Below are 23,125 nucleotides of genomic sequence, written 5' to 3' on the forward strand. Positions count from 1 at the left end.
GCAGAGAGCAATGGGGCAGAGAGAGCAATGGGGACAAGGAGAGAGTAATGGGGCAGAGAGAGCAATGGGGACAGGGAGAAAAATGGGGACAGGGAGAGCAATGGGGCTGAGAGAGCAATAGGGCAGAGAGAAATGGGGCAGAGAGCAATGGGGCAGAGAGAGCAGCGGGAACAGGGAAAGCAATGGGGACAGGGAGAGCAATGGGACAGGTAGAGAGCAATGGGGGCAGGGAGAGAGCAATGGGGCAGAGAGAGCTCTGGGGACAGGGAGAGAGCTCCGGAGACAGGGAGAGCTCCGGAGGCAGAGGGAGCACCGGGGACAGGGAGAGCACCAGGAGCAGGAGGTGCTCTGGGGGCCTGGCAGGGTCCAGCCAGCAGCAAAAGGAACCTCAGACAGGGACACAGCACCAGTACCCCAACCCACCGCTGCTACCAGCAGAATTAAGCCAAGCCCAGAAGTCTCACCATCAATAAAAACTTAAATGCAGGCTTGAGTGCAAGCCCTCCCCTCTGCGTTGCTGCCTTGCTTTGTTTTTTTTAAGAAGTCGGTTTTTATGAGTATTTTCTTGAGTAATGCAGATTTCAGGCAAAGTCGAGTTTAAAAGTCAGCACCGTGGAGGATTTTACTCGAAACCACAGAATGTGGCTTTGGATGTCCTTTTCAGGGAACAAATGCAGCCGGCTCTTGTATAATCACAACAAACAGCAGGAAAGATGCTGAGGAATGTTGTCTTAATTATCCAGCACAAAGATTAAAAGGAAAACACGAAGATGGGAAAARCAAACARCCCCAAAAGCCAAACTGGGTTCCARTRAGCTGGTTTGGCTTCAGCAGGGAAGGATTGATTTTAACTGCCTTATTGCTTCATGAACCCTTGGGTGCATTAATGTAAGATAATCCTATGTGGGGTTTTTTCACATATTTTACTTTTCCCTCTGTGCAAGTACACAGGACTCTTGCACAAGAGACAAACTACTTCCAAATAGTAGATGGAGTTGTAGCATTTTACAGACCCCTCAGACCATTCTGCTACAGGATGGGAATATCTGGGAATAAATTCTCTGTGTTCGGAGATGAAAAGGAGAGGCCTTGCCTTTGCTTTTTAAGATAAARGTTGGAAACTTTTCAAGCATGCTGTGCCAGACTCTGAGGTCAAGCCTGCCTGTAGATGCTCAGTTGGAGCTGAGAGTTGTTGCATCTTACTGGAGTGAGATTCTGCTTTCCAGCTGACAGATATTTCACCTAAAAGCCCTGAAATTGTCCTCTRTGCCTTGTGCCCCAGSTCCCAAAGTGGGTGGAGCTTGCAAAYGGTGTCTGCAGCTGACCCCACCACTGCCCTGTCCTCATGTCCTCAGCATTTTCATATGCTCAGGGCCAACACTGGGCACTCCCTGTACTGCTGGGTGATGGTGAGCACTGAGCCAGGTGAAATCTTGCTGTTTGCTGCTTGTGTTTTACAGCCACTGCCTCAGGCCACCGCACTAAGCTCCGTGCAAACACAGCCTGTGCTGCCAGACCCCTGTGGCACGAGAGCAAAGAGACAAACACACCCAGAGCCTGGCATCTCCTCCAGCAGCTGAGGCTCTCTGTCCTGCCTTTGGCACCTTGCCCTGCATGTAGCTCGCCGCCCTCTGAGCCCTTGTGCTGCCTTCATTTAAACTGGCCAMATTTCCCCAAAAAGCTGTGGTGTCCCTAATTCCTCATTGCACCTTAGCCCTGGCTTGAAGCCAGGCGATGTGAATGGGCGTAGAGCTTGAACATTCGTGCCAGCCATGGCAATTAGGGCTCTAAAAACACTTAGTGGAGGAGGAAAAAGGCAGGTGGAGCAGCTGGCTTTTGGGGATGCTGAGGACCTTCAGCCACAGCATTCAGTGGCTCTCCTGTGGTACACATTCCCCAGCATGACCTTGGTGTGCTGGGATGGATTTTTGTCAGCAGATGTCACAGCTGCCAGCTTCTAAGCTCTGACTTCAGCAGGATGTTTGAACCACCTCGTTTTCTTGGAGCATCTGCAAGGTTCAAGCAGAGTGGAGCTGATGTGCCTGTAGCCAGCTGGGAGAGGAGCACGGACAGGGCTGTGCTGAACGCCCGGCACACCAGGCTCTGGAGGGGCGGAGTAGGAAAAGGAGACCAGCAAGAGGARCTGGCAGCCCTGGAGTTACTTAAGCAAGTCTTGTTTACACAAATTTATATAATAATTTTGGCCGGTCCTCGGGGAGCAGAAGGGGTTGTTCTGCCCCTGTTCACAGCATCTGGGGGGCAGGAATCCTGCACAATATGTGGCTGTCTGTGGCCTCACAGCAGCAGAGATGGCAAGAGAGTTTGGGGGTGGAGAAAGAACTGTTTCCCAGACCATTTCATGCAGAGATGCCCCCCAAATGAAGGCAGCAATTTTTTATTTTTCTATAAATGCCAACGATTTCAGAACAGAAAGGTTGGGCCTTTATTTTGTGATGAGACTTWTCATCTTGCATCTAGGGGCTTTATTACATAAAGCGTCCTGTTACAGAAACAAGGCTCTCTAATGTAGAGATCAAAAAGAAATCTTTCTTCTGTTCCTAAGTGACYTTCTTCATGGAAAATTTCAAGCTGCTTTTTCATTTCACTAAAAAATGGAAACAGTTAGAAATCCTGACTTTCCCAGAAAAGCTGATTCCTGCAGCCCTGCTTATGATCTGCTAATCTCTGCAGAGTGCTGGGCAGAGGTTTCCTATGAAACCACTCTTCTATTTTTGAGCTGAGTAAGAAGAAAAGCAAAACCCAAATGGAACTAGAGTCATATGAGTGAAGGGTGCTTTGGAAGGTGAAATCCCCACTCCTGCTCCCTGCAGGGCACTCACACTTGCTCCTGTGCTGCATCCTTCTACAACTTGTCCCTTTGTTCTGAATATCTGTAAATTAAGACKCTTTGCTTTGTTAATCAGCAACTAAAAGTTATAGCAGAGCTTTATTCACTGAATTGCTTGGGATTAATTTTCTTTTAAGTGATGCTAAGGATACATATCTTTCCCAGCACTTTTCCCTCCCCTGCAAACTTCCCTAGGATTCTGCATTTGCTCTTTCAGAGGAGCAGAGCAGGCTCCTTACTCCCCAAACCTCACTGCAAAACCTCCCTAAAACCCACAATGGAATGGTGCCAGGCTTCTTGCAAAGCTAAACCTGCCAATTTGCTCTGGCAGATCCACCAGGACAGGTTTCTGGGTGACAAATGTTCCGAGTACCAACAGCCTGACCTCTTTACAATCCATGACGTCTGTGTGTTATGAAAGGAGGAGCTGGCTTACCCAAACATGATTCACCTGCTGTTCAAAGTGCACCAGAGGTGGAGGCCAGCCAGCCCGTGGAACAAAAAGGCATAGACAGAAATATTTGTCTGCTCCTTGAGCAGAAAGCTCTGCCCGGGCCACTGCTGCTATTTGTAACTGTGGTAGAGACACAGCCCTGCTCATCCTGCTTGAAATCCAGCCCAGGGCTGGTGTTTAGGGCTCCATTTGGCTGAGGGGAAGGGGAACTGCAGGGAGACCCTGAGCAACCCTCTGCATTTCTCTCCAAGATGTCAAGGGGCTCCATTCTCCACAGATCAGACACAACTCTTAGACAGAATTTGGAAGAATCTCTTGTCCTCACCACAAGGACCCTGAGTTATCACCAGTGGTGGTGGAGATGCTGGGGCTGAAGGAATACAGACCAGGGCAGATGATGAGGAAGTCAGACCCTGGATCTGCCACCTGCAGAGCCCCCCAGCTGCCACTTGCAGCCTCCTCTGGCACAAAAAGGCAGAGCTGGGTGCCCGCCAGCCCTGCTGGCATCTCTGCCAGCCGGGTGGGAGCTGCACAGGAAAAGTGGAAAAAGGAAGAAATGAGGGAGGCGGCACGTACTCGCTTCTTGCTGGGGCAAAGAGCCAAGGCCAGGGGAGCTGGCGAGGGAGAGGGGCAGGGCAGCTGGCGAGTCCTGGGATGCAGGGATGGACCACCGTGGTGTCACCCCGGGTCAGGCACGTGGACACACAGCAGCGTGGGAAGCTGGCAGATCCTCTGTGATCCTGCAGTAAAAACTGGTTACAAACCATCTCTCCCCATCCAGAGGATGCAGTGGGTGATGTGACCTCCAGGTCTGGCCCACTGGACACAAATCTCCTCAGAAGTCGTGGACATTGCTGCAATGTGAAGGTGCTCTCAGGGAGTTGGTTCCTTATGGCTTTTCCTCCTTTAATCACTCTGTAACATTATCCATGGGTTTACGTGGGGCTGGACAAACTGTGTTGACTCTGAGCTCCTCCTTGGGGTCTGCTGTAGATGGAGGATCTTCAGCTTAATTGAAATACAAATGAAGCAACTGCAAGGCATCAAGGCAAGCTTCTAGCACCACAGTCCACCACAGGCTTCCCCTGAGATAATGGGGACATTCCTGATCTTTTTTTGGGTTCTCTTGTCAGGGTCCTGTGGTTTGTATATGACTGCATGCCATGATCTCCATCCATTTTCTGTGGGACTCTCTTCCAAGACTGAGTGATAATGTTCTGCCAACCTCTTTGCCAAGATGTTTGGCTCAAGAGACTAAAGCCAACCAGATAGGGATCTGGGCTCTCCTGTTGTGACTCTCCAGTTTCCAGGAGTTCAGGCATAAGCCTAGTTACATGAACCATGAGATAATATTACTTTGCAGCTCTGTGTCCCACCAATCCATGTGAAAGTCAACTCATTYCTCTCGGAATGATGCTGCCTCAGGCAAAGCCTGTGTGAGTCAGAAGGAAAAAATACTAAATTTTTCTTCATTCCCCAATCCTGCTGACATCTGATCCTCCATACTGAGAGTCAGGACCTCTCTGAGCACTCAAGCAGCAGAGTTGCAGGACTTGGGAGCAATACTGTGTAATTTATATGATTGCTTCCTGCCCAGCTYCTGGTCAGCACAGCACAGAACTCGAATCCCAAACCTCAAGGAGCAGTGTGGCAATCTGCCTGCCTCTGCCAAGAGAAAACCAGGCCTGGAGCAGCTCCCCTAACTGCACACAGAGACCTGAGASAAAAGGTGCTGGTTATAAAAGATGAGCTCAGGACAAAGAGTCTCCCACACCACCTGCTTCCACTTCCTTTTGCTCCACTTCCAACCTGGTGGTTGAATAACATCCTGGATCTAGAAATACCATGATGTAAAGAAAGCAAAAATTCCAGGAAGCTGATGTGTTTGTTGACAGGCTGGGGCAGGGGGGAAGGGGGGGATGATGCAAATAACTCCCTGCATGTCATAGGCACATACTGAGGTGTAAAAAGAATTCCTTAGGCCAGCTCTCAAGGATTGCAGGATCTAGGTGCAGCGCTGCTGGGGCACAAATGTGTCTGCACAGGGGCTCAGGCTGGAGGTGGCCTTGGCTCTTTGCCTGACCACCCAGCAGGCTGCCAGGCACTTGGACATGCCACTGTGAGCCCTTGCTGATAGAAGCTCTCCTCTCCTTGCCTGGGATGCTGACGTTTTCCTCCTGCTGCTGATTTATAAATGGAAGAACTTGTTTCACCTCTGTGCAACAGGACTTTCAGGTCTGATGGAGGCAGCTGGTGTGCAGAGCATGGATAGCAGTGTGGGAAAGGGCTCATGACATTCAGGGGGCATATTCCTGTTTACAAGTGCTTGTGGATGCCTTTCAAGACACCCTAAGGTGCACACAGGCCTTAGAAAAAGCAGAAAAAGGCAGAAAAAGGCAACACTGAGAAGGTGCTGTCGCTTCAGAGGCGCTGCTTAATCCCTAACGCGTCAAAACCAAGTGTCAGTGCTTGCAACAAATATTTATGCACTAAAAATGAGCAAACACAGCTGGTGTGAAATTCCTGATCCCCATGCTGGGCTGTCAACAGTCTGGACCACATTAATGAGGCTGTACTGGAGCAGAAGCACGAGCRGACGTGTGGCTGGGAGCCAGAGGAGGAGCTGCAGCAACACCTGGAACTCCTCACCCTGCACTGACCCTGGGATATTCCCACCCATAAACTGAAATTAAAAAAAAAACCAAAAACAACCTATTGTGCTTTGCAAGTAGTTCCTACACACAGTGTGATCTGTCCTGTGTTATGCAACACGTGAAGTTCTCATCTGGCCAGCAGAATGGTTAGCATTAGGCATTTAAAGCTTTTTTTTTTTTTTTTTTTTTTTTGCAGTTATGTACTGAGTCAGCACAAACACAGCCGTGACAAGAGAAGCATTTGGAGTTCTGAACCGGCTCAGCTCTGGAGGGATTGAAGAAAACAAAATGTTCTTGCCCACTGGTGCTAATGAAGCCTGGTTTGCCGTGGCCTCGCGTGTCGTGGTTGATTGATTTTAAAGTGCATTATGCAAAGGCAGCAGCACGTCTGCTCCGCTCGTGAGAGCTCACACATGGCTGGGGAGTGAATCAGGAGCAGAGGGAAAGAAAGAGGTGAATTCCAGGCGAGCAGCTCCGTGTCTGCCAGAGGAACTGGCTGGGTTCTGATGCAAAGTGCTGCACTCCTTCACCTGCCCCTGGTGAAGGCTGCTGCTCCCAGGCTGAGCCACACGAACAGGTTATTGTGTGCTTGGCTGCAGTGTGGCTAAAATCACCCTCATCTCATTGCTCAGCAGCAGGAATGTGCCCTTCTGGAGGGGGAATCTGGAGGCAAAGCTRGTGAGGCTGCCCTAGTGGCAATTTTTTTCTTTTTTTTAGTGAACAGCCAGGTTTTGGTGGGAAAATGAGCCATGGGGAGAGCTAAACCATGAGAGGAGAGTGTCTGGTGTGAATGAGCTTTGCCTACATGAGAAATGTCCATGGGACAGCTGCTGGGGGAAGTGATGTGCAAGGTTGTCCGCACGGGGAACCAAAGGCTGACCCTGAAGGTGGAAAACATGGAAAATGTCCCAGACAGAGCCCCAATGCTCCCAGGGTGACCACTGTCCCCCCGCCATGCTCAGGTTTTCAGGGCAGTGTTCAAACGTCACCTGAGATTTCTCCAGTGTGGAGGGATCACTTAAGAAGATAAAGGAGAAAGCAATGAAGCCCATCAAGCCCACATAAAATGCTAAGTTGCTGAGCTTTTAAAACCACTCACGAGCTGTTTAATGTAATTACAATAGATTTGGAAACAAAACCTTCTCCACAGTCCAAACCTCTGCCAGCCACTCCCTCAGTGGGGCATGGATTTCACTGACGTCCTGTGGGGATCTCCCTCCCTGAGAAGCCCTTCCAGTGTGTGTGAGTGTTTGGATTATTTCTGGGGACACACAATTGAGCCCTTGGGGAATGTGCATTATCCTTATATAAAATCTGATCCACTAAGCTCCAGAGACGCCAGATTTCAGCTGTTTTTTCAGCACCTGCTATGTAAGAGCTGCTGACTTTTTGTGGCATGACTGTGTGCTGTGGGGAAACGTCTCCCTTGTGACACTGAGCCAGTTGAGGGGGTCTGTGAGTGGGAGGGGGATTGTCCACGTACAAGGTCTGAATTMATTCAATTCTGGCTAAGTAGAGCATCTGAAGGAGGTGCAGTTTCCTGTGGACGTTGGAGGGGTGCCCCTTTGCCCCCAAACATCGTGCTATGATGGGTTTTCACGGAGGGTAATGCAAAGAGGCATCTGGTGCAACCCAGCCTCACCAGCCCACCCTGCTCCGGATCACCGCAACAGCCAGCACCTCAGCCCCACTCCAGAAAGCCTCAGACAGCTGAGGGACCACAGGTATCCTGTACCAGCCACTCAGAGATCCCACCATCCCATCCCCATCACAGAGCACCCTGTGTCCCCCAGGACTTGTGCCCCAGCCCTGCTCCACAGCACCCCGGATACCCCCAGGCAGCCTGCACCGTGGGTGCCTCCAAAAATTGCCCTGGCCCCACCCTGGGGCACCCCGAAACATCCCCCGGCACTCTGCACCTTGGTCCTGCTTCAGAGCACCCCTGATAGCCCGTGTCCAGCTGGTGCACAGCTCTCCTGCGCCTGCCGGACCACTTCAGCTCCAGTGTCCGGCTCGTACCCCGCACCCCGACTGCTCCGGAGCGCCCCAACATCCCCGCATCCCGGCTCGGGGGATCGGCAGCGGAGCCCCCAACATCCCCGCATCCCGGCTCGGGAGATCGGCAGCGGAGCCCCCAACATCCCTGCATCCCGGCTCGGGGGATCGGCAGCGGAGCCCCCAACATCCCCACATCCCGGCTCGGGGTGTCGGCACCCCCCGCACACCAAGCCCAGCCCAGCCCGGCCCGGGGCCGCCCCCGCCGCTCGGCCGCCGCTGCTCCCCCGGTTCCGCGGGCTCCGTTACGAAACGCGGCCGGGGCGGGGCGGCGCGGGCGGCGGCGGCCAATGGAGGCCAGGACAGCCTCGCCACCGGCCCTGCCCGAGGGTCCCTCCGGCGGGACGGGGCGGGCCGGGCCGGGAGCCGCCGCTTCCGCCGGGCCGGCCGGGGAGGGAGCAGCGCGGAGCACGGTCTGAGCGGCGCGGGGAGGAGCGGAGTGGAGCGGAGCGATGCGCGGGGTGTGTGGGCATTGCCGGCATTAGGGACAGCTCCCCGGACTGCTGCCATGAGCGGACCCTCCTGCCCGAGCTCCTCGCCGCTCGGCGAGAATCCCTCCGGGCAGCCCCTGTGGCTGGACCTGCTGCGCTGCCCCTGCTGCCGCCTGCTCCTCTGGGAGCCGGTGACCGCGTCCTGCGGTCACTCCTTCTGCAAGCCGTGCCTCGGCGGGGCCGGGCCGTSCCGCTGCCCGCTGTGCCACGAGCGGCTGGAGCTGCCGGGCGTCGGGGCGCCGAGGTGCAGCGTGGTGCTGTGCGGGATCCTGGAGCGATGCGTGCAGCGGCAGCGGCGGCTGGCCGGSCTGGCGGAGCGCGTCCGGGATCGCCTCGCCCGCGGGGACGCGCGGGAGGCGCTGAGGATGGCGCAGAGAGGGGTCGAGCTGGGTAAGGACCGCCGGGTTCGGGGGTCGGGAGTGCGGGTGATGGGGTGCGGGGTGCGAGGGGCCAGCCCGGCGGCGGAGATGGGGAGGCACATCCAGGGCTGGGCTCTGCAGCGGGTGGGTCTCGGTGCGGTATCAATGTAGGTCACCGTGTCCCAGCAGCTCAGCGCGCTCCGGTGCAGAGCTGGGAGACGTGGGAAGCTGGGAGTGTTGTGAGGCAGGGCTGATAGGGATGGGGATGAGGATGAGGATGAGGATGGGAAGGAGGAACAGTTTCTGGGCATTTCTGCCGTATCCCTGGATGTCCCGAGGTGCTGGCAGCGGTGGGCTGCCGGGCAAACCGCRCTGCTCAGCCGCAGCCAGGGCCGGGGCGCAGCGCCTGTGTGCCATCGGCCACGTGCTTCTGAGAGGAAAGAGCAGCACAGACTCACATCTCGCCGCCCGGCAATATTTCAGGGTCAGAGGAAGCGCTCTGCCCAGTGGGTGGCCATTATGTAAAGTGGCTGGGACTTACCCAGTCCGGGATGGACACGTCGTCGCCCCCAGAGCCTGGCGAGGACACAGCTTTAGCGGAGCTCCTGTGCCAGCCCCAGGGTGCTGCTCAGCCCCTTTTGCTGCCCTGGCCCGACATTTTCCTGCAGGGCCGGGATCGGGCCCGGGGGAGGGGGGAGTGTGGGGTTTGATCTGCTTTAATGTGTGGCTGTAAGTGGATTTCTTGGAAAGTAACGCTTAAATAAAAGGGGTTATACAATGTGTCTGGAACAGGGGGTTGGGGCGACGCAGGCAGAATTTCCTTTCCGCACGGCGTTTCTATGACAGCGCTCCGCTCTCCTCCCGCAGCGCAGGCTCTTATTCATCSCCCGCTGCGAGACAAGTGCCAGAGSTTCAGGGTGAGCCTGAAAAGCAAGGGCTGAGCGGACCGGTCGATCCTGGTGCTGGCAGCAGCAAACAGGCTCTTTTATGCAACCTGCAGAGGCATCCGTCTCTCCCTGCCCACCCTCTTTCAGAACAAAGGCACATGCACGCTTCTCTAGTACTTAYTGCCGGGCTTTTGCCTGGTTTGGGTGTACAATTACACATTTCTTTAAAAATCCTTTGTGAGTATAAAGAGGAAACATTGCAAATTCCGTCCTTGCTCTGCCTGCACGTTCTGTTCCACGAAAGACAGGAAAGTCGGGCTGAAGGCAACAAGGAAATTGCAGCCAGAGCCTCAGCTTCAGTGAACCTGCTCTTGCCGGGGCTGCCAGGCTCAGCCACGTGGGTGGTGCTCTCAGGATGTATTTTCCAACTCCTGCATCCCGCAGCCAGCTTCCAGCTGCACAGCTTTTTACGGGCTGCCTTTCACTTTGAAACAGAACCGCTGATAAATGTCTGACCCACGGGAATGTTTTGTTTGTGGTTCAGTGTGGCACGATTGGCCGGTTTGCGGTGCCCTGCTCAGCCCAGCCTGCAGAGCATCTCGCTTCGTTTGGGTGGAAATGAGCTGTCAACTTTTTATCTTCATTCTTTCTGAGTGAACAACAGAAAAATGCACTCTAACACGTAGCACAGGAGGCCCTCTGACATGCCTGGAGCACGGAGGCTGGCGAGGCTGTGGGGGTGCCAGCTGGCTGATGGCCCTGGTGTGTAATGATATCATCGATCAAAAATAGCTGCAGCCGAAGAGAAATGCAGAATTCACTGCTCTGTTTGGCGCATCTGGGTGTATTTTTGCCAAATCAGTGGCTTTATTGCCGGGCTGTGCAAATGTTTGAATGGGTTTGCCCACATGGAAAATCAGCCTCTAGACTTTGTACCTATTTGTTCATCCCTAGCCATCCTTAGGGGTGGGATATTTCATCCCTGGATGAGTGCTTGTGGCACAGAGTGCTGAGGAGCAAGGTCCCATGTTTCCTGGCTCGAGCCCTAAGGTCCTGGCTGATATTGTAAATGAAATCAGGCTCTGAGGGATCAGGTGTTGCTGTGCTGCACAGCTCAGCAGGGCCAGGGGAGGAGTGTCTGTGCCTGCTGCTCTCTGGGTTAGGGTGACACCAGGGAGGGAGCAAAGTCTCCATGCTGGGTGTGGGGACAAGGAGGCAATAGCCATGGCAGAGTTTCCTCCTCCGTGGTAAGTGATGAGTCCCTGGGCACGGTGCCAGCAGAGGCAGTCAGGGAAATGGGCAGAGTCTCCCTGCACCCAGCTCTCATGGAGCTGCCAGTCCCGACCTGCAGCTTGCTGGCAGAGCTAGAGCAGCACCGTGTTTGAACCAGGCCAGGAGGAAATGCTGCAGGGGTTGGAAGTGCAGCAGACATCAGCAGCACTGATGTTTCCTGATGGTGGCTGAGCCAGCCCCATGGACCCAGCTGCCCCTGAGAGGGCTCCTGGCCCTTCAGCAAGGTGATGTTGCCCACACTGCATTTTCCACAAGTAAATGCAGCAGCAGATCCTACAAATGGTGCCTGATGTATGATACAAGGGTGGCCTCAGTGCCAGCATCCTGCAGGGCCTCCATGTGTTGCTTGTGCTGGACCTGCCATCACCCCACGTGGAACTGGGAGCTGGTGGGGGGACCTGCATGACACTGGAAGCCTCCCCAAATGGACCAGGGAGCAACAATCCCCAATTCCCCCCCCCCTCTGCAGCCTTGAGGTGATGCTCAGGGCTGGGGGATGCAGGGCTGGATGCACAGACCTGTTGTCTGAGCTGGAAAACCAGCCCTGGATGGATGTCACCCTGAGATGTAGGTCACCCCTGAGAGCTGTGATGTAACGGGGTGGGTCTGGCCATCTCTGCATTTCAAACCCACAGACATCACCACACCTGGTTACTCCATGAGTGTGGGCTCTTGGGGTGCTGCTTCCTCCTTCTCCCCCACATCCCAAACCCAGTTCCCCTGCTGGCAGTGCTGGTAGGAAGGAAGGTCTTTTTGTGRTTTTCTGAGGCAGGAAAGGAGAGGATTTTCCTGTCAGTTACTTAGGAAGAGGCAGGAGCATGTAATGCTTGGTGTCCTGACTGTGGGATCTGTGCCCCCCCAGCCCTCTGACATCCCATCAGTGACATCTCACTGCCAAGAAACTAGATGCTTCGTTCTCTTTCTCCTTTTTGGGAAATTTCAGCCTTTTCTCACCCTTGGAAACCCCAGGTCATGTGATGCAGGCAGATTCTTACACCCTTTGGCTTCTCATCTGCCCCAGGAGAGCATTGACAGCCAGGTGGCTCTGGGAATTCAGGAATCCAGCACTGCAGTCTTGTTTGGTAATGTGTTGTTGTGACTGCTGGGTGAGTCACATCACAGAGCCTCCCGTGGCCACGGCTCTGTAGGGATTACGTGTATGGTRGAGCTTTTTTGCTGCATCCCAAAAAGATGAATGAAAGCCCAGATGAGCCCAGCCTGAGGCAGTGATGGGGCCTCTTGGCTGAGGGTGTTTGGGGAAGGTGGGGGGAAAAACAAAGGGAAGAGCCTCAAAGAGTTCAAAACTGGGTATTTAGAGGAAATAGCTTCCCTGCAGAGACTTACCAGGGACTGCTGATGGAGAGCACTGTGGGGCCAGGCTGTGCTCAGCGTGAGGCAGCACCACAGGGACTGTCCCACTGTGGTGGCCTGTCCCCAGCCCCRTCCAGCCCCACTGCCTCCCCATGGGCTCATCCCAGCAGTGACCACRTTTCTCTTTGCAGCCCTGGACTGCAGCTCCCTGCGGCTGTGCCGGGCAGAGGCGCTGGTGGCRCTGGGGCAGTACCCACAGGCTCTGGAGGACCTGGATGCTGTGTGCAGGGCTGAGCCTGGAGAGCACCAGGTGAGTGGACAGGAGCAGCTTCCCCCTGTCCTGAGTTCTCCAAGCCTTTGGGCTCATCCTGCTCAGAAATGCCCTTGGCAGACCCGTCAGGGTGCTAATCCTGGCAGCACAGTGCAGGTGCTGCGCTGCTCTCACAGGAGAGCTCTGGTACCGTGTCCATCCCTGCTCCAGCTCTCTGTAGGCYTGGCTTTGGCAGCTCTGCACTTTGAGAGCCCTGTCTTTTTAGGCAAGTCTGAGCAGGAGAGCAGTGATATGTCCAGTGCTTTGGTTTGGGATGGGGACAGGCAGGAGGGACATTCCCTTGGGGCTTGCCTGGGGGCTGGATGGGGCACATGTCCAGCTGGTCACTGTCTCAGAGTMACCGCAGGTTTTTCTGCTCTGCAGGCTTTCTTCAGGAAAGGGAAGGTGCTTCTGGAGATGGGGCAGAGAGCTGAAGCCCTGCTGGCGTTGGAGCACTGCCTGACACTCAGACCCCATTTCCARCCTGCTCAGAGAGAGATGGAGAAGGTGTGTGGGCTCTGCCATGGTGGGTTCCCGTGCTCTCACATCACACAGGGAGATGTCCTTGTGCTCTGAGGGACTCARCAGAGAGCTCAGCAGCACAGACACCTCCAGCAGTGAGCACAAGGGGGKTTTGGGGAAAAGAAGGAAGCCTGGSAGCCCTCCCACCTCCTTKCTTTCTCCTCCTAACATCCCCCAACCCTGTTTTGTCCTTGCAGATCATGGTGGAAGCCGATGTTCCTCAGCCACACACGGCTGCTGCACACGTGGGTGATGCTCACCTGAGCTCCACTGGCTCCCAGATCGATGGAGGGACCCCAGGGCTCCCATCTCCCACACAAGCTCAGGTAAGAGCCTGCAGTATCTGAGTCTGCAAGGAGATTTACTGTCCCTTTGGGACATCYCAGTTGTCCAGTGATGGGAAAGGAGGTATGATAAGGGGAGGCTGTGCCACGTTTACCTGGTTGTGTGCTGGGATGAGAATCTGCAGGTGTGGAGGGTGGGAGAGCAGGTACCCTAGGAGCTGATGCTGTGGGAACTCAGGAAACAGAGGACACTTTCTCTCTCTGTTCATCTCACTCCAATAAGAGGGAAAAAAATCTGAAAAGTGAGTTTCTTTTTTTTTTTCATCTAAAAAAGACATTTGAGAATAGTTCAGACCATTAGTAGCTGGTAAGGGAAGCTTGTATTTTCCTCTTTGCCTTCTATGAACAAATTGAGCAGGTTTGGAGAGAGGAGGGAATTCATAAAATGGGCTCAGATACACCCAGTTAGCAGTTGGTACATCTGGACAGAGTGAAGCCGTGTTTTAACCATGGGATGGGCAGCAATGGCTGTTCTGCAGGTGCAGGATGTTAATGTCCTGGGAAATGTCCTGATGCCATCGGGCCTGGTGGGACAGATGGRGCTGTGTGTTCAGAGGGAGAGCAGGGTTTGGGCTCAGTTCCATCTTGCTGTGCCTAGGATCAGGAGGGAGAGCTGGCAGATGGCCGAGGGGATGCTGGCTCTGAGCACAGCCAGGACACWGCCACCCTTTCCCAGCCAGAGCAACAGCAAGAACCGGAGACTTCAGCAGAGARTGAGGGCCCGTGGCTGTTGGGTGAGTGTTGTCAGAGGTACCACAATGATGTCTCAWGCAAAATACTTGTTTGAAATCCATTTTGGCAGTGAAAACTTGGTGCTTGCACTGTGTCCAGCCCAACGAGGGGCACATGACGGGGCAGGTCTGGCCAGGGCATTTGCTGCTTCTCTCGCACATGATGAGGACCCACCTCATCTTCCTGTGTTGAGCTGGTTCTAGCTTGGTGATGAGTCCTGGCTAAGGCCAGCCATCCTATGTTCCCTGTGTGGAGTCAGGGAGAGGCTGTGTTTGGTTCCCATGGGTTTAGGTGGGTTTTGGTTTGGATTAAATTTCTGTATGGGGGACAGGAAAGCACCTCCATTGGCATTAACGTGCCATCAGTGTCCAGCCAGGTGGTCATACCTGGGTTTGCATAAAGCAGTGATGGCTCATGGCAGGTCTCCAGAGATTTCCACCCTGGCTGCTTCACTGCCCAGTGCCTCAGTTTCCCTGCCTGCAAAAGGAGGGAATGCCACCTTCCTCTACCAAGTACCATGAGACCCACTGACACAGCAGCTRTGGATGAACATGGATGGGTTATTAGAAGGGTTTATGTTGCATTTCCTAGCAGTTTTGTTTTTCTTTGACACTTTCAAAGCACTTTGTGGGGCAGTTATGGCTCAGAATAARGTCATAAAGCAAGGATTAATTCTCTGTATTAAATGGAGGTTTGTCTTCTTTTTCCTTTCTCTTTTGCCACTAGATAATGGGGAAGAAACAGCAGCAGAGTGTACCCAGCCATGGCTTGGGGAGTCCCTGAGCATATCTGACTTGGAGTGCTCCCTCTGCATACGGTGAGAGAGCTTTTAGGATGAACAATCAGCACTGCTGGGTTTCCTTTACTGCTGTGTGTATTTCTTCACATCTTCATAGCARGCTCAGTCCTGAGTGCTGCTGAGATGTAGGTTCAGCAGAGCTGAGAGGGGAAGGCAGGGGCATRGGACAGCCTGCCAGGCTGCAGGAGCTCGGATCACCATCTGGGCTGTCCCCAGGGATGCAGGTGTGGAGGTGGGGATGGTCAACAGGGTCAAAGACCAAAAGCAGTGGTTGCCCTTTGTGCCAGGCTGGCACAGGAAGGTGTTGCCCAGGGAAATTCCTTGGGGGGGACGTTGCTATCCTAGAGGGGAGCATCTCTGAGCTCTTTGCCTGGTGCAGGTGGAAGAGGAGACAGGGTGGAGCCTGTGATTGTGCTGGCTCGGGGCTGGGGAAGGCTGGTGTGGCACTGCTGAAGCCAGGCTGTCACTGCTGCTGTGCCCCAGGACCCTGGCAGTTGTGGAGGTGGCTGCTGGCAGAGCTGGGCGGGTGTTGCACTGCTGGACACACCAGTGGTCAAGGTCTCCTGCCTGGCAGCTTTGTCCAGGTCTGGACATGGCATGGCGGGGAGAGATTGAGGCTGCATCTGATCTGAGTTATGTGAATTTAGGTCTCTTCTGAAAGCAGAAAACTGTTCAGGAGTCAGGGCTTTCTCAAGACCTTAATTTCATTTCTGGTCCTGGAGCTACCTGTGAGCAGCTCAAGTGTTTGCTGCTGGCTCTGCTTCTGGAGCAGGGGGAGGGAGGCACTTTCCTGCCCCTGCCTTTTGGATTGCACACCACCCTGGGTGTCTGGGGAACCACAAACATTGCAGGACCAAGGGGTGCCATATGGAGTACCCTGGCACTCCGTGGGAACCCTGCAGGGATGGGGAGCAGAGCTCAGGCCTGCTGCAATTCTCATCTTACATCATGGTGCAAGCCCAGCAGTCTGAGCCCAGACTGTGTAATTAAAGGACTAATTAAAGTCTCTCTGCTGGACTTACCCGTGCTCCTTTCYCTTTGCTGCTCTCTGCAATCCACTGACTCTGATCATCCTTGGCAGGATGTTCTTCGAGCCGGTGACCACACCCTGTGGCCACACCTTCTGCAAGGAGTGCCTGGAACGCTGCCTGGACCACCGGCCCAACTGCCCCCTCTGCAAACAGAGCCTGAGAGAGGTGAGGGCATGAATCCTATGGGATGGAGCCCAAAGGGGAGCTGGGGACCTGCTGCAGCTGCTGGCTGTGTGCCCAGGGCTCGGTGGGAAGGTGCAGTGCTCTCACCAGCAGCTCCCTGGCACGGCAGTGTCAGCTCCACTCGCATGGGAATGACCTGACAGCTGATAATTGAGACCAAGAGATTCATTTCCACAAGATGCCACAGTGATTTAGTAAGGCTGTAAACAGGAGAAGAGAGAGAGAGAGAGAGAGGGAGAGAGAAGCAAATGCTAATTATTTTAAAAAATGGAAATGGATGGAAAACCTGCTAGCCTGGAGATTTGATTTAATCKTTAATGAAAAGGGATTCGGATGAGACCATCAGGGAAATTAGGTTGTCATACAAGGGCTGCATCACTGTCAGAGGCAGGACAGCTGTGTTGGAAGSGCCCTGGCTCTGAGCTGTGTCTGCAGGTCTCGTTGGAGCTGACATCCCATCCTGCTCCATGGCTCAACATCCCCTGATAGGTTTTATCCTTGACTTTCTCTGGTCTAAAATTACTTTCAGTTCCAATAAAAGTGAGTGTGATTCAGAGTCCTGCAGGGCCCCAGGGCTTCCTCCCTGCTCTTCTCCAGCTTATTTTCRGGTCTCATTCCTTTCAGTACCTGAAGGTTGGGAGGTACAGCCCCACGGTGCTGCTGCAGGACATCATGCTGGCCACCTTCCCCTCCCAGCTGGCTGAGCGCCGTGAGCTGCACCAGGCAGAGATGGCAGAGCTCTCCAAGTAAGCAGGGACTGCTCCTTGGAGCAGTGTGTGTGTGTGTGTGTGTGCGCACATGGGGGGCTGGAAGGGACTGTCCATACCCTATAACATTGCTCTAGCTTGGTTCAGCTCAATTGATGCCTTGACCACATCAGAGCAGTGCTGGGTGGGTGTGGGTGCACCCCATGGGGCACCTTGGGGTGAGGGACCATCTTTGTGTGCAGAATCTGTCTGTGGTCTCTTGGTGAGCCAAATGGGAGCTTTAGTGYTGCTCTGTGCTGGAGCATCACATGTGGCGAAGAACACACCTGGTTTGGGGGAGCAGCTGACGCAGAGCCATTGGGATGGGATTGCCTGGAGAGGCATCACAGTGGTTTCTCCTCCTGCCCCTCAGCCTGACCAAGAACATCCCCATCTTCGTGTGCACCATGTCCTTCCCTGGCATCCCCTGCCCTCTGCACGTCTTCGAGCCCCGCTACCGCCTGATGATCCGGCGGTGCCAGGAGAGCGGCGCCCGGCGCTTCGGCATGTGCGTCTATGAGAATGGCAAAAGGTGAGCTCCTGGGCAGGCTGCCCTCTGCCCCAGCTGCTSTGCCCCTSTCTGCCCCAGCTGCTGTGCYCCTSTCTGCCCCAAATGTCTGAAATGCTGAGTGGCTCTCAGAGATTTCCTGTCAGTGACATCTCACAGATAAAATCAGCAGGGAGGTAGGTGGTGTGTTCCCCACGCTGWAGAGTGAAATGGGATCAAGGAATGAGGCCAGCCACAGTGGTGGCTGTTAAACACAACATTCTTGGAACAGCTTCTGACTCAGGGTGTCTCTGAGCTCCATGGCTCCCTGGCTGTGACCTGCAGCTCCTCTTAGTGAGCACTGGGAGGAGATTTGATTGAATCTCTGAACTTGTTCAAGGCAGCTTGCTCCTGCTTTGGAGGTGATACCTTCAGGAGAAGCAGCTCTTTCACCACCCATTACCCCAGCTGAGCCCCTTTTTTCTGTCCCTGTGTCCCTGCAGCTTTGCTGACTATGGCTGCATGCTGGARATCCGTCAGGTGGAGCTGCTGGCGGACGGGCGCTCCTTGGTGGACACCATCGGCCGGCAGCGCTTCCGCGTGCTGCGCCGCGGCCACCGGGACGGCTACCACACCGCTGACATCGAGTACCTGGAGGACAAGAAGGTGAGGGCAGGGCTGGCCAAAACCCTGGGGCTGCGGTGGGGCAGACCCTCCCCACGGACACCTTGTCTCTCCTGGCTGTGCTCAGGTGTCCGGGGAGGAGCTGCAGGAGCTGCAGTCGCTGCACGAGAGCACGTATCGCCTGGCGCAGCGCTTCTGCGAGCACGGGGACCTCACCTCCCGCCACATCCTGCTGCAGCATGGAGCACTGCCCGACAAGGAGGAGGATATCCAGGTAATGCCCGAGGGAAGGGGTGCTCTGAGCAGGCACAGAACCAAGGGAGCTGCTCCTGCTCCTGCTCCTGCTCCTGCTCTTGCTCCAGCCACCAACCACTCCCCTGCCCCTGGCCCCAATACAGTGAAGTGTCCTGGGTGGGGAGACCATGTCAATTTTGTTGCTTTTCCCCTACCCAAAGGCTGCTGTTCCCAACCCTGACTGGGTCCAGCCCCCTTCCCCGGGGCTGGGAGGAGCTGATAGCACAAGAGAGTTAAATCTGGAAGTTTTGTGAGACTTCSCTTCTCGGCTTCCCCCACAAGAAGAGCAAAACAAACCCAGTTTTTCACCTCTGTGACAGCATCTCTCGTTCAGGGTTGATAGGGCTTGTCTCGTAAACCTGCTTGATGTTTTTTCTTTATGGTTTTAAACTGTTCTTGGAAACTGAGCACTGAGGTTTAAAATCTTTTCCCGGAGTCTTTTTCTAAATGAGAGGTGAGAAACTGAACCGTGTGGGTTTGAAAACACTTTGGGAAAAAGAAACCAAAAAAATTGGCCAAGAAGTGAACCCTGCAGTTTGTTGAGTCTGCAGTTTTCTTTTCTTATTGTTATCCTTTGAGACAGCCATAGCTGGCCAGAGGAGAGGAGCTAAGAGGACATGATCTGATTTGCTGATTATACTATTCTGACAAATTCAGATTCTGTAGGAAAAAAACATTCCTAGAATTTAATTTTCACTCCTTTAAGGAAGTGTTTCCTCTCTGGATCATTACAAATATAGTCTTGCTGGCTTGTCCCAGGCTAAGGTTGTCCTGGCCAGCAGTCACAGTTAATGATGTGCTCTGGAATTATGAAATAACTTACCCTCCCTTAGCTGTGAGCTTTTTGCTCTTAGTTTGGCTCAGGCTGTAAAAATAACAGTTTACAAAAGCAGTGCCCAACAGCTGTTCCTGCCTGGCCTGCAGCTCACCTCTTCAAGTGATGGCCAGTGTTCCAAAAGAATTCACCATGCAGGATTTGGCCCATGTTTACAAAAAGCATCACCTCAAACAAAAAAACGCGCAAGACATTTCATTGTCTCTTCAGTATAGACTTTTTACCAGCTACATCTGCATCTGGAGGCTCCCTGGGGAAGGCTTGTCTAGAAATTAAATTAGTTTATCCCGCAGTTTTGGGCTTGGGCAGACAAAAGAGCTGTTCAGAGGAGTCCCTTGGCCAAAGCCGGTGTTCTGTCCTGACAAGAGCGATTGTTCCCCGCTCACACTCCTGACCCGGGGGTCTCTCTCTGTCTCTCCAGGCTTCAGCAGACGGCCCAACGTGGTGCTGGTGGCTCCTGTCCATCCTGCCCCTGGAGCCATCCTACCAGCTGARCCTGCTGTCGTGCACATCTCTGCGYGCCCGCCTGTCTCAGCTGCAGCGCGTCCTGACCGCCCTGCTGCAGCAGCCCCCGCCGCGGCACCTCCTGCCCGAGCGCAGCCCCCGGGGCCCAGTCTGACCAGCCCTGCCCTCCCMCGGACACATCTCCACCCTCGGGACTCCCTGAGTGCTGCTCTGCAGTTTGGAGTGTGGTTTGAGTGTCCCTACCTCCCAAAARAGTGACCGCAGTGATGGTCACCGGCAGCGACACGGTGCCGTCCATGCCACCCCTGTGAGCTGCTCTGTGCTGTGCTGTGCTGTGCCACCACAGGGGATACTGAGAGCCAGAGCTGGGTTGTGTCTCCAACCAAAAATCCCTTTGCTGAGTGCGTTCTGCACTGAGAAGGATTCTTGGTGAGGAGTGTAGGGATCACCTTGGTTTTGGCTCTTTCACTTTGAAGGACAATTGAGGGGTTTTATAGATGGTCCTGCCCCATGCAGCAGATTTAGAGGAGAGCTGGGGGAAGCAGAGAAGTGCCAAGGGCTTCCCCCAGCCTTGGGAAGGCTCTGCCACTGCTTACAGCTTTGGCTTAGTTTGTATTTGAAGAAAGGGTTAAATTAAATCATCTGAAACTCATGGTCCTGCTCCAAACCACCTCCACGGCCTCATGGGGGTGAGGATGGTTCTCTCTGAACGCTCTCAGGTCCAGACATCCCTTCCCACTGCTCTGCTCGGTGCTGTGCTGTGTTTGCTGACCAGACCCAACCCACTCCCCTGCCCCCGGCTCCAATGCTGTGAAGTGCCCTGGGATTTGGGGGGATCATGTCAATTTTGGTGCTTTTCCCCTACCCAAAGGCTGCTGTTCCCAACCCTGGCTGGGTTCAGGTGACAGGGTGGGACCCAGGAGGAGCTGATAGCACAAGGGAGTTAAATCTGGAAGTTTTGTGAGRCTTTCTGCTCCCTGRCTAATGCAATTTCCCCCTGTTCTGCGTTTCTTGGGAACTTTCTGCCTCCTCAGGAGAAAATCAGGATCTGAGCCGATGCTGGACCCTTGCACTTGGGACCCAGAGTAGTTCAGGATCCCCCAAAAGAGCACAATGAAGTCAAAGGGACCCAAACTCTGGAGAAACAGGGAGGGGGTGGGATCAGGGATCAGAGCCCCATGTCAGGGGAATGAGTGCTTGGCTGCTGCTTGTCTAAACACAGGGCAAAGGCTCTCTCTGGACAGACCAGATCTCCATGGAAATCCTGAAGATTTAGRGTTTTTATCCTTCATCCATGATTTCAGTGGCTTTGGGTTCAATTCTACGAGTGACATCCACTTAGTTGCTGGATTAACATTGCCTCTGGAATTTTATCCCTGAATTTCTCCAAGGCTCCACACCCCCTCAGAGAGCTGTGGGAGAGAAAATCAGATCCTAACTGCACAAGCTGCTGGGCTGAGCCTGGGGTGGGAGAGCAGGCATGGCTCTAGAGGGGTCCCTGCTCAGGGCCACCACCTGCTCCTGTCCTGCCTCCAGCAGTGAGAAGTCTCTGTCCCTCCTCTCCATCCAAGTGCCTCCCTGGAGTGCCAGGGAATGTCCCAGGAACCTCAGTGAGCACAGGGCAGCTGAGGACAGCTCAGAGCTGGATTTGGGCCGTGCTGCTGTGTCTGGAGCGGTATCTGACTGGGATGGGCTGGGGTGGGTGATGGAGGGATGCTCTGCACTCCCAGGGCAGGTGGCAGGATGACTCAAGTTTGGGAAGTGCCTTTCCTTTCCCCAGGGGTCAGTGTGGGCTCACCAGTGACATCCCCACCCCAAGCCGCTCATCTGCCTCCTAAACCTCTCACCTGCCCGCTGAACCTCTCACCTGCCCCCTAAACCTCCCACTGCCCCCTGAACCTCTCACCTGCCCCCAAAACCTCCCACTGCCCCCTGAGCCTCTCACTGCCCCCTGAGCTGCCTGGTCCCCGGGGCTGAGGGGTCCCTGTGGGTCTCTCCGTGTTCCTCTGCACCGTGTCACCCTGGGGAGGGGACAGGGACAGGAGCCACATGTGCCTGGCTGCTTTGGGAAGGGATCCGTGCRAATCGCTCCACTTTGCTTGGAGCACATTCGTGGGTTTTATTACTGTCTTTGCTCTTGGAATGGATTTTTTTTCTGGTCATTGAAATAAAGGCCTTTGTTGTTGTTTTGTTGGTGGTTAACTTTTAGCTGCTAAGTGCCTGGRCRTCCCTTGGGAGATTTGAGGACACCSAAACGTGGAGAGGGGATGCTCAGACAGCAAGGGAGGGACAATGACCACGGTCCAGCAAGGGCAGGKGGCAACAAGGGGAGAAATAAAGTGGTTTTGTTTACAGAAAGGACGTGAAATGAGAAAGGAGGAAGGAGCTCCTGGCTGTCATTGCAGCTGAAGGCTGTGGGGAGGGATAGGAATTGGGAGATCAGTCCAGCAGAGATGCTGACCAGTGTGGGGTGACYCCTGAGGCGATGTCCCCAAATGCTGTGGCCATCATCTGTCCCTGTCCTGCCTTTGCAGCCGTGGGCAGAGGGCTGGGAGCAGGGAGCAGGGCAACTTTTGGCAGCTGGCCCTGGGGAGGAGAGGTGATCCAGGGAGGATTCATGGGCTCTAAAATGAGAGGGTGGTCCTCTAAAATGAGAGGGTGAAGTCCTGCTGGGTCAGCTCTCACCTGTCCCTTGCTCCCAGCTCACCTCTTCCCTCTGCTTCCCAAAGGTGCCAACTAAATCAAGGGTGAGAAGGGAACTGCCCAGCTCTGCTGTGGACCTTTCTGAGAACATGGAATGGCACAGAGGGAGAGGGCTCGGGTGGTCTGAGAGGGTGGATAACCCTAAAAACGTCCCACACCTCAGAGCAGGGTCCCTGCCATGCCATTGATAACTGCTGCCTTGAATTCCTCCCAGCAATGCTCTGCTGGAGCCCACAGGGAGCTATGCCTGGTGCCAGCCCTTTCGGTGGCTCTGGCAGCCCAGGCTGTGGCTGCTGCTTGCCCAGGAGCCTGCAGCTGGCACGGGATCCCTGTGCCGTGTTCCCTGCTCCCACTAGATGTCAGGAAGAGGCTGAGTGCGGGCGAGGAGGAAGGCACAGTGGAGGGGATGTGAAGCATTGGCTGCTGGCAGAGCCTTGGTCATGTTTTTCTCACCCTCAGCCCCAAAAGCAGCCCCAATGGAGCCCTGACCCCACCCGGGCTGCCCCAAGCTCTCCATCAGCACAGGGGGAGAGCTGGGACCCGTGCAGGTCACTTGGGGTGCTGCTCCATGTTCCCAAGCACGCCGGGTCTGTGCTGCAGGCTCCTGTCCCCACCCCAGCCAGCTCTCCTGGAGCATTTTGGGGTGTCCTGCCCCCCATCCCCTCCAGCCATCCTGCTGGGCAGGGCTGCAGCTCAGC

At 54.6% G+C, this 23,125-nt stretch overlaps 1 protein-coding gene across 1 annotated transcript; it reads left to right on the plus strand.

Moving 5' to 3' along the window:
* The first annotated feature begins 8,313 nt into the window (after window positions 1–8,313).
* On the plus strand, window positions 8,314–20,508 carry LOC130582301 (LON peptidase N-terminal domain and RING finger protein 1-like). Its single transcript, XM_057380915.1, has 12 exons — window positions 8,314–8,892; window positions 12,544–12,662; window positions 13,047–13,169; window positions 13,382–13,510; window positions 14,127–14,262; window positions 14,987–15,077; window positions 16,141–16,255; window positions 16,898–17,019; window positions 17,393–17,551; window positions 18,010–18,172; window positions 18,258–18,404; window positions 19,681–20,508. The coding sequence occupies exons 1-12, from the start codon at window positions 8,520–8,522 to the stop codon at window positions 19,876–19,878; spliced, it is 1,875 nt and encodes a 624-aa protein (XP_057236898.1). The 5' UTR covers window positions 8,314–8,519; the 3' UTR covers window positions 19,879–20,508.
* Window positions 20,509–23,125: the final 2,617 nt, after the last annotated feature.

This window comes from Malurus melanocephalus, unplaced genomic scaffold, assembly GCF_030028575.1.
Source record: "Malurus melanocephalus ecotype Western Australia unplaced genomic scaffold, MMel_1.1 scaffold_482, whole genome shotgun sequence".
NCBI lineage: Eukaryota > Metazoa > Chordata > Aves > Passeriformes > Maluridae > Malurus > Malurus melanocephalus.